Consider the following 16,925-nt stretch of genomic DNA (forward strand, 5'->3'; position numbering starts at 1 on the left):
AGAGGATTCACAATGACATACAAAATTTCATTAAACGGGACATCAACTGTTGCGCGCTGAGTTAAGCTGGTTGTGACTTCCCGTATCTGCTGAATTCCAAGTGTTTTGTTGTGTTAAATCTGCACAACTAACTGCACCGTAACTAAGATTTCTTTAGTAAATTATATATTTATATATTGGAGTTTTTCTTTTGGGGGAAATATAAAGCAGGAATCTTACCTAGCTGTAATCTACATATATATACATATATATATACATATATATATATATATATATATATATATATAGGTTTGTATGTTTGGGTATTCGCCAGCCCCATAACAGTTGGTGGGCTGAAATGTTGGCCCACGGTCGGCATACCAGTCTGGGGTGTACTGGTGATGGTGAAATCTGACCAACCCCACCCATTCGTCCTGCACAGGGGTGGAGCGGGGTCAGGCCCTGTGCTAGCAGTATAGGCGATTTCGGAAGATTGATGATTTTTGAAAAATAGTAAGTTGGGACACAATGTAACATCCACATGGCTATAGCAGAGTCCCACGTGCATGTCGGTTACAGACGCTGTCAATGCCGGGTGTGTACTGCTAGTACTGCATAAATGGAGACCTTCATGAAGGATATTGCGACTCTCAGTCACAGATGGCCTCCAGAATACACCAACTCCCAGATGCAGTGCAAGGGTTTTTATTATATTGTTTTCAGCTGGCCGTCTAGCTGTCTCACTCTCTCACACAGTGATGGGCAGTCTCTCCCTAATGCAGGCTTCCCTAATTCCCTAGATCGGTTCTCGTGATCGTTAACCTCATCTAGCTAAACATCTGTCATTTTATGATGGCCTAAAGGTTAATGCCTCATCTATCTAGCCTTCCACAGGGAGCAATCTAGGATTTCCTCAGGAAATGATTCGGGGTTGTGCCTTCCAGGCACACTGGTCTACACTATCTGTTACTTTGCAGTTTCCTCTCCCTCGACCTCGCTCACACTCTACTATGCTTCCTTCTACTTTACCTACTGTCACTCTTTGCTCTCCCTGGTTCTCGTATTTCCTCTCCGCCTACCCCAACCAATAACTTGTACTTCACTACTCCCTTTCCCTCTCCACTCCACTAATCTCTTCCCCTTTCAACTCCTACTAGCCCCACTCCTTCCCTCCACTCCTGCTTGCACTCCTTTCTCTGTCACCCTTTCATCCTCTCCCCGCCTTCCCACTACTGCCCTCACCACTTGCATGCATATTCACTACAGAATATCTCATTGTCACCAATCTATACCTCACCTTTCCTAGAAATTGTATTCACGCGCCTTCACACAGTCCATCCTTCTGGTCGGGGCAGTGACTGGGGCCCCTGTTAACTGTCACCTACCCCCTCTGGTGTAGTAATGACTCTGCTTCACCCTAGGAGGCCTTACACCCCAGGTTAGAGGGGTCCCCATCTCTTCTTGACAGGGAAGATTACTGACCATAGGACCCATTGCGACTGTCTACGCAAGCAAAAGTTCATGCTCAGGAACTTCAACATCTCCGCTTTAGTGGGAAAATGAGTGGACAACGACTTTTCTAGCAGACATTGGCAACTTTGATTTAAATTACTGGAAAACCAACTGATAAGCTTGGTCACACATTGGAGCTCATTTGCTCTTGCTGGCTTCAGCAGGGTCCAACAACTTGAAAGATTTGCTGCTTCTGTTATCATGGTTGAAGTCCTTGTGAGCCATCCGTCCGGTTGCCTCTGAAGGCATAATCCTTTGCTGCCCATTTAACTTTGTGGGTATTTTTGATTTCCCAAGATGAGGAAGTATCCGGTAATATTGCCCCCTCACAAATGATGACAATACATAATGTTGCAGGGAAAAGGCACAATGGTGACCATTTGTGAGGGGAGCAGGGCTGTCCCCTGCTCATCTTGGGGTGGGGGGTGAAGAGGGGTGGCAGGGAATAATGTCGCCGCAAACCACAGCCTTTCTGCAGCAACATTTATTGCCACTCAGCCTTTTTGCTGAGACATTATCGCATGGAACCGATGAGGCATGGTACATGTGGTAAAGCGGTTAAATGCTTCTAATCTTTTGTTAGATTTTCAGAGCCATGACACTAGTAGACTCGTGCAACCGTTTTCTTCAGCAGGATTTAGAGAATATCTTTGCCAAGTCAGATGGGACGTTGAACCCCCTATTTCAGTGGGTGTTTATTTTTCTAGTTCTGAAGCACAAGAGGGTTACTCTGTCTGAAAACATCCGTAAATGTAGAATTTTAGATGGGGATTCGCAAGGATCTTTCCTACTGGTGGCAATGGTGTAACCACCAGTGAACTGTAAGACCCATACATTCAAGACAAAGAAAACCGTTTAACTCTTAAGTCTGCGGTGGGACACATGTATTTTTCCAAGTTTTGTATGCTACCCTTGGCTATAATCAACACCGCAACAGTTGATAAAATGCCTTGATATTTTGGCACTTCATCTACTCAGATGATAATTAGTAATCCTGATCATAACCACTAAATTAATACTCTTCGTTAGTAAAATCCTAGAAAATGCATTTATAAGGCAACTGCTGAATTAGTGAATCCGAGAGGATCATGTGCAACCAGTAATTGGGGTTTAGACCACCCATGGATACAGAATTTGCACTATTCCTTAAGAGGTATGAGATGTTAAAGTTACTAGATGCCATTTACTCTGCCATTCATTCTTCAGCTGCTTAGTAACTTCATTTGGAAAGGCAGGCTTTGCCTTAGGAGTGGATAGTTTCCTACCCGTCTGATCAATACCTGCTAGTCGTTTTCCTATCTAACCCGACTATTCGAACGTGCAGTTACAAGCTAATCACTCACTTTTCAATATGCTTCTGAAACCTTTAGCTGACCACATTCCATGCCTTATCACTTCCAAATGCTGAATGGATAATACTCGGCATTTAGACTCTGCTGCCCAACATCTGATCTGCAACACATCCCTGCTTTCTACATATTCTGGACTGGAGGATGGAAAACTGCTTTTGCCTCAACACTATATAGGCTGACATTTGTTGTGGCACTTTCATCCCACCCTCTTTTCCCTTCGTGCAGACTTTCTTGGGGGTACCATTAAATTACTCCCTCTGCCTGGGACAGGCAAGTCCTCTCCTCCTCACAGATTAAAGTAAACACTAAAATCTAATTTTCGTTTGCAATATTAAATGCCTTTTGCTACACTTGACTATGCAAGTTGCCTGCGCAATGGTCTGCTCGTACCTTGGTTACAACAGTAGTCTGTTTTTTGTTGGTTTTTTTTGGCCTTTACTAAAACTTCAATGAAGACCTACAGAACAAGGCTTCCATGTCAATCTTGTGCCCGGAAAACATGGGGCCATGCTATGGTTGCAGTACTCCCCGCCCCCCCCCCCTTCTTTGGCTTCCAGTCAGGGTTTCAATCAACTTCAAAAGCTCCATATACCATTCATGCAACCTATTGTACCTCTGGCCATACCTCCCTTAAACAAGAGGTGAGGAAATTACCTCTCTTCCAAACTTTACATTTGTCCAAAAAAAGCAGGGTGGCTGAACCCTGTATGCAGCCGGGGCAATCCTCTGGAATGAAGTATCGGGTCTGAGGACATCTGCCTATTTTGCTTGACAGACAAAACAGTGGCCTTAATTTCAGGACTATTATCTGCATCCTTATTGATTCCTGATTTTCTCATATTCCATTAGACCCAAGATATTAGGCCTGCACCCTGGTCTGTCCTGTCCCTAGTTTACTCCTAGCACTCTTATTATTATTTTTTTTTATTTGTTACGTGCTCTGTGCTTCATTATTGCACCCAATCTGCTCATCACTGTTTTTTTCACATGCCCCTGTTGCTTCTCCCACTTGTGCTTAAATGATTTGCAATTTCTGATATTTTGGAAATATTCTAATGTCTTTACCTCATCCTTTGGAGGCTATACGAAGCGTCTTAACATTTGGCATTTTACGAAAGACCTATTAAGTCTGTTGGGGGATATGGGGGCGGGGGGGTATGCGGGTTACACTGCTCACTATTGTTTGATGCATAGCCAGCTATGTCGTCTTGCATTTGTATGTGGCATTTGATTATTTTTACGTATTTTCTTATTTGATTTGGATTATGTACATTGCTAACATGCTGCTGTGCATTGGCTCCCTAGGGCTTTGAGGCGCACTGCAGTGTTTCAAAAAACCAGGACAGAAAATAAATCAAAGCTGCATCAAATCAAGAGGATTCGGAAAGCACCTTGAATCGACGAGGGGGGGAGGGGGAGGGTGGTCCTAGGAAACATTGTATGAGGAGGGGCAACTCCATGAGTAAGAAGATATCACCCCTATTTGGATGGACCACTCGAGTGAGGGCACTAGCATGCAGTGGCAGACTGGTGCCTGCTTTCATGTTATGCTTTGCTTTGACTTACCGTTAGGCTACACCATGCTCTATACAGTGCTTTATTTCATGGCCATGCCCTCTCCTAGGTCTGGGTAGCAGGGAGGGAAGCGTTCGGGACCCAAGCCAACAAAGCGCAATACCGGTGCACGGAAAGATCAACACTGATGGGCCCTTAAGAAGGCACAGATTGCAAAGGTCTTCTACTTCCTTCCCTAGACGCCCCAAAACATTTGGGAGGGATTGTACGTCAGAAATCCAAATTTGCTAAGCCTAAAAAAGCTACCTGAAGCCAAGCCAAAACAACCTCTAATATTAGTTTGGGGGGCAGTTCCTAATTTGTCATGGATACGAAAAAAAATGTATGACCAAAACCCTAGGCTTGTGCTTTTGTGCAAAGTGCTTAAGGGCACACTGTCTATGACTCAATATGGTCAGGCTTTTGAGCCTTCCACTGTGGTAAGTTATTTTGCATTGGTGTAGCTCCTACTGCTTTGCGTAATGGTGTCACAGTGCTTTGCCTGTCAGAGACCAAGGAGGAGCATAATAGAAAATGGAGTAGTGGGAGGGAGGCACAAAGTCTCTTAAATAGTTGGGGATGAGGACGGCAGATAAAGAAAAGTCTGAGGAAGGCAGGAAAAAGAAAGTAGAGCTATGCGTACAGTTGGAACAAATTTATTGTGAGACTCAACTGCATTCTATGGGACAGAGTGCCAAAGGGAGAGACAGCTGGAGGGAGGTTTGTTGGGAAGCAGGGGTGAAAGTACCAGGCCTTGTGGCGATTTAGGACAAGGTGGTTGTAGAAGGAAGCTTTGCAGGAGAGTTAGGAGATCGAAGGGGGACCCACCTATGGAAGTTAAATAGGAATGGAAACGTAGCGAATTGTAAACTTAGAATTACGCGTGTAGCACAACTCCATTTTAGAAGGTAGACTCCATTTTAAAATTTAGGGCTAGTGTTAAAACTATGCTAGCATGCTTACTTAGTCCAGAGGGTTAGAAGGATGCGCGTGTGCTCTTTATTCGCAGCCTTGATGGCTTTGCCGAAGGTTAATTCCCTGACTATCGATACGCAGTTCTCTATTGTATCTTATCAGGAGTGCATGCAACCCAGCAGGTATGTACCCAGCAAGGCCAAGAGAGGCCCGAATGAATCTTCAAAGAGCAACCGCACAATACGAAGGGTGAGGGCTTTAGGTCCTTGCCAGTCTGGACCATTAAGTTATAGCGATCTGTGACCCGCCCCCTACTCCCACATTTCAGACAAAAAGAGTAAACTGACCAGCCCCAGAACCCCTGGCCATAAAACTGTCAATTAACCAGGCAGATCGGAGAACAAGGACTGGCTGCCCCCACCCCCAATTCATGTGATTAGTGCTCCGAGGTGCCACAGCAGGTAAAAGTATGCCATAGGTGGGAAAGATGTGGAGGCGCCAACACATCTGGGAAAGAAGCGGAGGTACACATAGTTAGCACGATCTCCAAAGTATCTGCTCCACTCATGTCCTTGGTACCAGGTGCACTATTGAACTGTGAAATAATTGTCTCACAACGCTGTGTACTTTGGTGACGAAAGAAGATGATCCCTGTATCGAGCAGGCTATATGTGTATAGGGTCCCACCAACCAGCTACTTGGATTTGTAACCTATGTGACTTGTCTTTTGTGACGCTGTGTACCCTTAAAAGCTGTTGCCTATGCTGTTTTTGTCAGAATGCTCCATGGCAGCAGAGTTCTTTGTGGCACCTACTTGTATTTTTGTGAGATTAAACCTTGTTCTCCTTGTAAGAGGTGTGCTGGTCCTTTTTCCATAGTGGGTTGTATTTTTTCTGGTGTCAGGGGTTTCTATACAGGTGTTTGCCACTTCAGGGGGTGTGTCTGGAATGTATTCATCTCATGGTGGGACAAGGCATGTTGAAGCCATGTCCCAGAAGAGACGGCAAAGCCCTTCTACTTACCTCCCTAGGCCCCCAACAAACATTTGGTTGGGGTTGCAGGTCATAAATCTTAATATGCCAAGTTTGACACCTGTTTTCCTAATGGCGGTTTTGGGTGCCTGAAAGGCCTCTTTTTCCCCCTTGGCGTCAAGACCTCTTGCCCCGCTGCTCGGTCATAGCCGTGGGTCTCGTTGCGCCTATGCTTCGATGGTCTTTCCTCAGACCTAGCGCTCTCCTTAGAGCGTTGTCTTTTCTCCTTGGGGATGGCCATACCTCCAGTGGATTCGACATCCAAGGGATAATCTAGGTAGTTGCCTTCATTTAACCAGCACACCAAGTAGCAATGCTGGTCTTTTAAGGGTTTTAAAACTGAGACCTTTAGAATTCTTGCATTGTTTTACTGCATGGTGGGAGTACGGAGAGTAGGTACAATCTGTGTGCTTGTCCCCCTCGAATACAAGGGTATTCTTTTCACTTCAATCTCCACTAAGTTTGAAGCCTCCCATTGAAAAGAAAGGTTTTGTCGCTAGATCGTTCTTGAAAATGATGAATAGGGAAGAGTGTAGTAAATGTTTGGAAGAGAACGCGAACCCCCCCCCCCCCCCCTCAGCTTTAACGTGCTGTTGGAATCTAAAGGGAGGAAGAGGGACTAGTGCACCCATTGGTGGGGACCGAAAACACCCATAAAGAGTGACTGCCTACAAAATGGAACATTTTCTTTCCTTTCAGGAAGGGAAACTCAAGGTAACTGAGGATTCCCAACCTGACGCCTGGGACTATTCACAGCATGTGAATTTTGAAAGATACCAATGCTGGAGAACAGGAGTTACAGGTAAGCAACTTACACCTTGTCATGCATACCAATCAGATTTATTTTTATTTTTACCAAAACCTTAAGCGTTTACGTCTGTACAAATTACTTAACAGCCCGTCTATGGCTCAGCAGTGATCAGACTTTGAGCCTTCTGCAGTGTCATGGTGAACCAAGCCATATAGAAACCATGCTCAAGAAAATGCATCATGCAAATCCCCTTATACTTACTCACCTAAACCACGAACAGCCAGGTTCAAAAGCTGGAAGGGAATGTGCACATTTAACTGAAGGTTGGATGTTGACATTGCTTCCCTGGAACCGGCGGGCCCAGTCTGGAGGGTCCAGACTCCTGCTTAGGACCTTTATTGCGATATTTATAGTGGTGTGAGCGCTAGGGACTTTATGGCAATGTTTATAGTGGTGTGAGCAATGGTAATCCTTTTAGGCTGAATGATTATGAGAGTAATTTACATAATCCAGCCTTTTGACTAGTTTTCTCAGCCTGCGCTGCATTTATTTTGTCCATTAAGAGGGCACCATGCAAATGTTGTGGTCAAAACAGGTTTGCTTTGACTTTTACCATGTGACTATGCCCATGCTCTGTACAATGCTTTATTCCTCGGCCAGGCCAACTCACATGACTGAGTTGGGGGGATTTTATGTGTCTTGTGAGTGAAAGACCGATTTATATTAGCCATTTTTATTTAGGTTGTACATCAAGAAACCTTAATATGGAGGTATTTTAACATAGACCCGCCTCTTTTTCTTACAATTCGCAGGCTTCACCCTGCAAGCCTCTTTGCTCCTCCCCACCAAGACTCTCCCAAGTCAAAACTCATACGCACATATACCAACACATGCACCCACACACTTATCCGTTCTCCTCGTCCTGCGCTTCAGAGGTCCTGCGGAGCCAGTCAGCCCCTGCGAGCACTTGTGTGGGGCAAGGGCGTGACAGTTCGATTTAGAAAGACTGCACCGTGCGGGCATGGAGCATTTTTTTAAATCGACTTTTGTTTTGTTATATATAAAAGACCTTAATAAAAATCTTTTCACCTAGAAAGGAGTAGGAAGGGAAGCCTTGGGGAAACAAGACCACAGTTCAACACCAGTGCATCGAAAGTTGCCACCGAGTGTCCTCTGAGGAAACATGGGAGTATTTTTACAATGTTTGTAGTTCAATATGCATAGCTGGAGTCTCGTATGACCCTTCTCGTTCTATAGGATTATAATTGTACAAAATTCCTGTTAATGATTACCAGATTCAAAGATTGAACAAGAAGGTATGGGATTCTCGGCGTTATTTCAGCCCTCAACTGGATGGCTTCCTCTTATAAAACAAAAGTAGAGGCTAAAGGCATGTTTATTTTTAATACTTTTCTGGGAGGAGGGAGACATTTGAAACATTTCCCTTGAAGAAACAGGGGAGCTATTGTTATAGGTAATGAACCTTTTGTCTACAGAAAATCGTGACACTGTTCAGGCCTTCCTGCTCACTAAATCTAGGTTAAAAAAAACAATAACTGGTAGTGCATGTATGCTCTGCATTTAGGAAAATCGCTTGTGATGGTATATTTCCAGACTATATAAATTTGATATAATGTGCAAGAGGCAGATTCGGTAATGTGCAGGCCTATGAAATTGTAATGTTCTAGATACCAAATTAATATATTCTGATTATTTTTTACTTGAAAGCAAGGAAGAAAAAAATAATCTCAAAGGTCAGTTATGATTGGCCTATTTCTGCTATTAAACTCGTTTGTATTACTTTAAGGTGCAGACGGAAACAATGGCCTCAAGATCTTCCTGCAACCAGCGTTGTGATCACGTTTCATAACGAGGCACGATCAGCTTTACTGCGGACAATAATCAGGTACCACAGACCATCTTTAGGCACATTTGTGAAACTTTCAATACGGATTTCTACTATAAATGCAAATTGCATAATGTGTGGGTATGTGGTGGAATCACTTTAACATCCTTTAATAGCATGCGGTGAGATGTTAAATGAGCAGAGGCCTTCTTCGGAGTTGCAGATTAACCATAAATGCTATTTTGTGTACGTTTTTGAAAGCGGAATCCGTGATTGCTTGATTTATGCAAAGGGCATGATGTTTCCTGCATTAATTTATTGCATCAATTACTGGTGATCTGGCAACGATGTACATTTATTATACATTGATTGTCTTTTTATATTTTATGTAAGTTTCCTTAGCAAACCATATAAAACAGATCAATAATAGAATTGGGCTATTCTTTTGAAGAGCAGGTCTGCAGGCAACATACACCTTTGAGATAGCTTCACTTGGAGTGGCCATTCCCTATAGCAAGCATGGCATATACCAGTGGAAAGAATGTCCCCATCTTCACGAGTCCAGCAACCCTAACTTAACTTGAAAAGGATACTGCGCCTTTTGTGGGTTCTCTTAGGGGTTGCTTGTCTACACTGTTACTCTTTGGATTGCCTGCACTATCAACGCGAGCTCTGTTGCATGCTCCTGTTATCCACATTGGATGCTGCTCTGTGTGTCTTACTGAGATGTGTTGACCAGAGTAGTGTGCCCCCCACCCCCCAGCCACACCTGTATCTGTGATAAACAGAAAAAAAGAATAAATAAGACATCTAGTAATGGCGTATGTCTTTTTGCCTTCTCTTTTACAGTGTGTTAAAAAAAAGTCCTGCTCACCTTGTGAAAGAAATTATACTAGTCGATGATTACAGCGACAACCGTAAGTGACTGTTTTTCCACCTTGCACCGTCCTGCTTGTAATATCGATCGTAATGTGAATTGCAGTATCAAAATGAAAGCTCAACCACTGTAATTCATATATTTTGTACAATTGAATATCTGATCATTTTATTTAATGTGGTCGTTTTTTAATTTCCTTTTTGAGCTTTCACGCTTTGCTTAGTTCGCTCTTAACACATGCAGGCCTGCATTTTGTTCAAACGCTGGTTAAACTATGAAACATTTTACATTAATGCACAATTTCTATACTTTTTTCTGGCAGTTTTTATTTATTTTGAAGTACTTGTGTGCATGTTGATATTTGCTCTTCATCCTCTTTTTCTGCTACTGTTGATGGATCTTATTTAAATTTGCCTCTTCACCCATGGCTTTCTCGTGTAACCCTGTTCCCTTAATTCTTCTGGCTTTATTGAAAGGGCATTGTACCGCCTTCATTTTTCTTTTGACTGCAATGGTGCTGAATTTTTTTGGACCGATTACTTGAGTGTAGAGGTTTTACTTTCTCTGCCTATTGCTCCATTTGCTGGAACTACATGTATCATCAAAATGGCTTTGTGCTTTTGATGCACCAACTGTTTTAGAAACAAAATTCAAGGTTTTCAGAAAATAGCTGGGGACTTTAATTTTCAAGCTGAGAAACCTGCCTCTGGTAACGTCTAGTGTTGGTTGCAAAACCAATATTCCTAGTCCTGTTTTACATTACGTATTCATCCTAGGTCTTTTCAATCACCTCATTTCCTTTGGACAGGCCCTCTGGGCCCATCAATCGTAGGGCTCTGAGCCTTGCAATCACGTGCTCATCGTTTCGTCACACAGGCCTTATTTGATTCGTTACTCCACTGCTGCAGCAGTTTCTCTGCTGGGAAGTCGAGTTTTGAAGTATTTTATATGGGCGTTGGCCTTGGTTCTTATGTTATTTTAGGCACTATTTGTATAGCGCTGGCTGCCATTGGTATTGCCTCGCAGTGCTGAGAGAATGAATGCCCTTCGGTAGATTGTAGTCTGTTTTGAAAGTAATGATGGAAGTGGTCAAATGCGTGTGTGCATATTACATCCAGATAAAAGGTAGGTAGAGAATGGCTGGGTCTCTAACAGCAGGCCATATTACAAACACGTGAGGATGGGTGCTGTGTCAAATTGCCAAAGAGTCGAACTATGTGAACAGCTGGACCACATTCTACATGCGACTAGGTTGTATTCTATGGGTCTTAATGCTTGGGTCGAGGGTGATATGCCATTTAGAACGCACCTGTAAGCAAGTGTTTCTAGGCGCGATGTGTAGGGCAAGGTTCTAGGGAAGGTGACTGGATTCCTTCTACATCCATACTTTCATCTGGGTTATCTAGGAGGATAGAGAGAAGGTTCTTAAACAACCACAGTTTGTCATTGCAGGGTTTGCAGAATTAAATGCACACTGTCACAGGTGCCTAAACGTTGTGATCAGTGGACAGCATTTGGAGTCCATAGAGAAAACTTTGTTTGCGTCTGCCAGTGCAGCGGTTTGAGGTTGTAGCTCTACTCCAAAATGTCCAGAGGAGTAGGATGTGAAGAACTATTTTAAATATCCAGCATTTTCATGGCCAAACGGGGCACCGCTCTGTGGTGTGACACTATTGACTGAATCAGTCTTTGAGCTGCAGTGAATAAAGACGGTACAGAGTGGCATAACCCCAATCATTTTATTTACAAAGATGTTTCAGACACGAACAAGACAATTGGAATGAGCTGAGATTTTTCTTACATGTTAGATTAACGTTTAGACTCCAAACTGCGCGTGACCTAGCATTTGGAACCCATGCCTTTTGACTTTCAGTTAATAAAGAAGTCATTGCCTGCGGAAGTTATTAGGGGATACAAGTTCCAGCACTAGCGTGTGTCCCAAATCATTGAATTAATTCTTATAAACACCGTCCTCATGATGCAATACATGAAAATTAAAGATGCAGGTCGCGGGACACTAGATGTAGTCTTTAACTGGCATGTGTTATTTCCCCTGTACGATTGTATTAATACATAGCATATGCAGTCCTTGCCCATCCCTACATGTTAGGTGGTATTTACATATTTTTCATTTACCAATGCATTTCTCCTCTTTTTTTGTATTGCATTTAATCAAATAGAGCAATGATAGTTAAAGAACAGTTGCGGTTTAAAAACAGATTTTTTTGAGCTCTAAATGTTTGTATGGTTTGGTTAGCAAAACGTTTTCTTTATCTCTTCCACTTTCGTATGAGGCACATGCCAAACACTTTCATGGTTTTGTACTGTGTACCCTCCTCAATCCCCCGTTTACTAGGGTTCTAGTGCTAGCCACCCTATTCCGTGTCTGAAAAATGGAGACCTGTTCAGTTACTAATTTCTACCCGAAATACCCCTGAGGTGTGTAAAATCATGAACAAACCCTGTGCAGCCCAGAGGTTGAAGAGTGGTTGCCTCACAGTATTAATCCGAGCATAGTCACGGAAGCAGTTTGTTGCAATGCCCCTGATGACAAGTAATGCAGAGTGCATTTGCAGTGTAAAATGGGGATTTGGATCTGTGCTCTCAGAACTCGATTGGATTTTTCCCATTGCTGTCCAATGCCGTCTGGCTGCATGTGCTGGCCTTCATGACTTTCATAACTACTTGGGTACCTGTTGACAAGTGGCAAAACCTTAAAGCTTGGATCTGTAGTCTGTCCGCTCGTTAGTGTAGCGTGCCTATCACTCTGTTGGGTGTGACGGAGCAGAGAGATTGTGATATAACCAAAAGTCAAAATCGAGGGGATTGGGTCCTCCGACGTATTCCATATCTATGACATGTAATCACCACAGCTGTGCTGCTTCGGAAACTTTTTCCTGCGTCGATGCGCCGTCGTCGAGGACCTACTCCGACGTCATCCGATGTGATAAGTAGGACGCACGACGCCCGTAGCCTCAGTTCCGTTTTTTCCGCGAACGTGTTGCTTCGTGAATCTCGGTTAACGCCTCGACTCTTTGGAGTTCTGTTCTTCTCGGTTCTTCGAACCTGTTCGTTTTTGTGGAAATCCTTCGTGTGAAGATGTCTTCGACCCCGCGTCCGGGCTTCAAGAAGTGCGGGGAGTGTGGGTCCAAGATGTCGGTGACGGACTCGCACGATGCCTGCCTCTGGTGCCTCGGGGAGGCCCACGACACGGATGACTGTATCGACTGCCAGTCGCTCACGTCCAAAGCCTTACGCGAACGTAAGAAGTTGTCGGTAGGTCGGGTGTCCAAGCCCCGGAAGTCGAAGTCTGCGGGGCTTTCGACGGATGATTCGAGGGGTGACTCTCCGCGTCATTGTCGGAAGTCTCGTGGGTCTCCTTCTAGGAGTCGGTCTCGCCACTCCTCAGCCTCTTCGAGGCATTCTCGGAAGCGCCGACACCGGCCGTCTTCCAGGTCTTCTTCGGAGGACTCTGCCCGGCACGTCGCTTACCCCACCAGCCGTGCGACGCCGGAGGAATGGGCTTCCTTCGGGAAGAAAATGCTGGCGATTCTCGAGTCGCACGGTACTAAGCCGTCCGCGCCCCCGACTGGGGTCGGTCGTGAGAGGTCGAGAGACACCGCTCGCAAGAGTGGTCGGCACGAGTCACGGGAGAGGTCCCGTTCGGACAAGGAGACTCGTTCTCGACGTACCCGTTCCAGGTCCCGGTCCTCGACGCGTTCGAGACCGTGTGCACCTGTGAGGTCTTCGAGGAAGACATCGACGTCTGAGGCGTCGACAGGCTTTCTCGAGGCTCCGGCTCTGAGGAAGTCATCGAAGCCGTCGACGCTCAGGTCGTCGAAGGACACGCTCGGGGCTCCGGCTTCGAGGGCTGTGTCGACGCCGCCGATGCTGGCGGCGCTGCATCTGACGTCGACGCCGATTTCCTCGACGCCGATCCTCTCGGCGCCGATGCCTGTTCTCTCGACGCCGGCGCTGATTCGCTCAACGCCTTTCATGTCGGAGGTACCCCGTGGCACGGGAGAACCCCCTAGGAAGGCTCTGGTTAAGAGCAAGCACTCTCGGGTGCCTTCTTTTCGCCACCTGGAATATATTTCAGAGGCGGATGAGGATTCTGATGGCCTGGTTCCTAGTCGGGTTCCAGATGAAATTCTCGGGCCATAGTCAGTTTGACGATTAGAGGCAGTCACTGCATGATGCCAGTGGACTGGACACCTCTCCGGAGGTGGAGTTTTGTAGGCCTGAGCCTGGCTCTCATGCCGATTCCTCGTACCGGCGCCTTATGGCTAGGGTTTCTGAGTATTTGGGATGGTCTTCTCCCCCAGGGGATTTTGTGCAGGATGATCTAACGGACATCCTTGATGTTGGTCCCCCAACTGACCCGGTACTGCTGTTCCATATGGCTTTACAGAGAAGGGTGGCGGCGGCGGCTTGGATTGCTCCGGAGAGTCTCCTGGCGGCAGATCCTTGTCGCGAAAATACCGTCCAGCCAGCAGCGACCCCTGCTACTTGACCAGGCACCCCACTCCGGAGAGTTTGGTGGTGCAGACGGCCACGGCCCCGGCAAAGCAGGCGTCGTACCCTACCATCCCTCCTGATGGGGACGACAAACGTTTTGATGGCTGGGCGAAGAAAGTGTTTTCTTCTGGTGGTATGGCGCTTCAGGCGGCCAACTCCATTTGTGCCTTGTCTCGTTTCACACACACTCTGTGGAACTGTGTTGCGTTAGCGGCTGAACATATTCCCGAAGGGGACGAACGGGATGGTTTCCTTGCTATGGTCCAGGATGGTAAGGATGCCATGTGCGAGTCCGTTCAGTCGGGTTTGGACTTAGCTGAATGCGTCAGTAGGTCCATGGCGGCGAGCACCGTGATACGCAGGTTTGCGTGGTTGCGGAAGTCGGGGTTTGCTCCTGATGTGCAGTCCCGGCTCCTCAACATGCCCTTTGATGGTGAACACCTTTTTGGCAGCAAGGCTGACGAGAGCCTTGAGAGGTTGCAGACCTCAAAAGCTGCAGCAAAGTCGTTGGGCGCTGCAGTTCGCCAACCTCCGCCTTTTCGTCCTAGGGGACAGCAGTGGAGGGGTGGTTCCTTTCGCTATTAATCGTCCTTCGGTAAAGCGAGAGGAGCTGGCAGTCAAAGAGGCCAACGGAGGGGTACCAGAGGTGGACGACAGGGTACCCGTGGTGCCAAGGCCGCTCGGGCAGTTGCCTCTTTGCCCTCAGGTAACGCCGCAGCCGCTCCCACTCCGTCATGAGGCCATGTCCCATGGTTCGCCAGTTGGGGGAAGGCTGGCGCAGCATCTTGTAGAGTGGCAAGCCATTACTTCAGATGTGTGGGTTCTGGAGATCATGACCCACGGCTACTGTCTTCCCTTTCGGCACAGGCCTCGCGACAATCCACCGGGGAACCTCTCTTTGCAGAGTCCGGATCCGCTCCTTGCGCAGGAAATTCAAGCCCTGCTGGAGAAAGGGCCATAGAACTGGTGCCTGTAGCGGAGAGGAACAAGGGATGGTATTCCCCTTATTTTTTGATTCCGAAGAAAGACGGGGGATTGAGACCCATCATGGACTTGCACGGTTTGAACGAACTCCTCAGGAAGGACAGGTTCAAGATGGTTACTCTGTCTCTCAAGTCCTCCAGGCCCTTCAGCTTCAGGACTGGTTGGTGTCACTCGACCTCAAGGATGCTTACTTCCATGTGCCGATCCATCCCAAGCACAAGAAGTACCTGAGGTTCGCGGTTGGCGACTCGCACTTTCAGTTTCGGGTCCTGCCGTTCGGATTGACCTCCGCCCGAGGGTTTTCACCAAGCTCATGGTGGTGGTGGCAGCGCATCTCAGGCAAGGGGGGATTCACGTCTACCCCTACCTGGACAATTGGTTGATCAGGGGGAGCTCTCTCGAGCAAGTCCTGGATCATCTGTCCGTCACCTGCCACTCCCTTCACAGGCTGGGCTTCTCCCTCAATTTAAAGAAGTCCCAGTTGACGCCAACACAGCGGCTCCAGTACATCGGAGCAGTGCTCGACACTTCCCTGGGGCAGTGTTTTCCTCCCCAGGTGAGGGCTCTTCACATTCGGCAGATGGTGCACAAGTTTCAGCATGCCCAGACGCTCCCAGCGTTCGAGTTCTTGAGGTTGCTCGGCCTCATGGCATCCTGCATTCTTCTGGTGCTAGAGGCTCGCCTGCGGATGAGATCTTTGCAGTCCTCCGGCAGGATGTCGGACCCGGTTCAGGTGCCGCCCTCGGTCGCCCGGGACCTTTTGTGGTGGGCTGTCGAAGGCAACTTGATGAAGGGGGCTCCATTTTGGCTTCCCTGGCCGGAGGTGACTATCGTGACGGATGCATCCCTCACGGGATGGGGAGCTCATGCCAAGGGGCTGACAGTCAGCGGTCGTTGGTCTCTGTCGGAGTCCAGACTCCATATCAATCTGTTGGAGCTGAGGGCCGTCAGGCTAGCCCTGAAGGCTTTTCTGCCGACTGTGCGAGGAAAGTGTGTCCTGATCCTGACGGAGAACACAGTGGCCATGCACTACCTCAACAAAAAGGGGGGGGGCAGGGTCACTTCCTCTGTGCAGGGAGGCGATGCAGCTCGAGTTCTGGGCCATCAGCAGGAAGTTTCGATCTCGGCAGTTCATCTGGCCGGAGACGAAAACGTGACGGCGGACGCTCTGAGCAGGCAGAGCGCGATCTCTCACGAGTGGGAGTTGGCTCAGGAGATTCTCCTGGAGATCTTCACCCTTTGGGGGACCCCTCAAATGGATCTCTTCGCCTCCAGTGTCAACCGGAAGTGCGAAAGGTTTTGCTCGCGGGAATTTGCTCCAAAAGGAGCCTTAGGAGACGCTTTCGTGGTGGAGTGGTCATTCCCGCTGCTGTACGCGTTTCCTCCAGTCCCCGTCATCCCGCAAGTGCTGCGGAGGTTACGGAAGTTCGGTTCCCGGATGATCCTCATTGCTCCGGCGTGGGCTCGGAGGACGTGGTACCCGGACCTTCTCGACTTGTCCATCTGTCCTCCACGTAGTCTTCCCTACCGAGACGATCTGCTCTCACGGGAGGGGGGTCAGGTTCTCCATCCAGAGGTCAGATCCCTCAACCTTCACGCTTGGCTT

The 16,925-nt window shown here is 47.1% G+C and overlaps 1 protein-coding gene across 2 annotated transcripts in view; it reads left to right on the plus strand.

The window, feature by feature from the left end:
• Positions 1 to 16,925, plus strand: part of GALNT2 (polypeptide N-acetylgalactosaminyltransferase 2) — a 762,087-nt gene that overhangs the window by 395,056 nt on the left and 350,106 nt on the right. For both annotated transcript variants that reach the window (XM_069606912.1, XM_069606911.1), the window contains 2 exons: positions 8,902 to 9,000; positions 9,790 to 9,857. In XM_069606912.1, the coding sequence (XP_069463013.1) occupies positions 8,902 to 9,000; positions 9,790 to 9,857 (167 nt within the window). The remainder of the gene's footprint in view (positions 1 to 8,901; positions 9,001 to 9,789; positions 9,858 to 16,925) is intronic.

Source organism: Ambystoma mexicanum, chromosome 4p (genome assembly GCF_040938575.1).
Source record: "Ambystoma mexicanum isolate Mex_15411 chromosome 4p, UKY_AmexF1_1, whole genome shotgun sequence".
Taxonomy (NCBI): Eukaryota; Metazoa; Chordata; class Amphibia; order Caudata; family Ambystomatidae; genus Ambystoma; species Ambystoma mexicanum.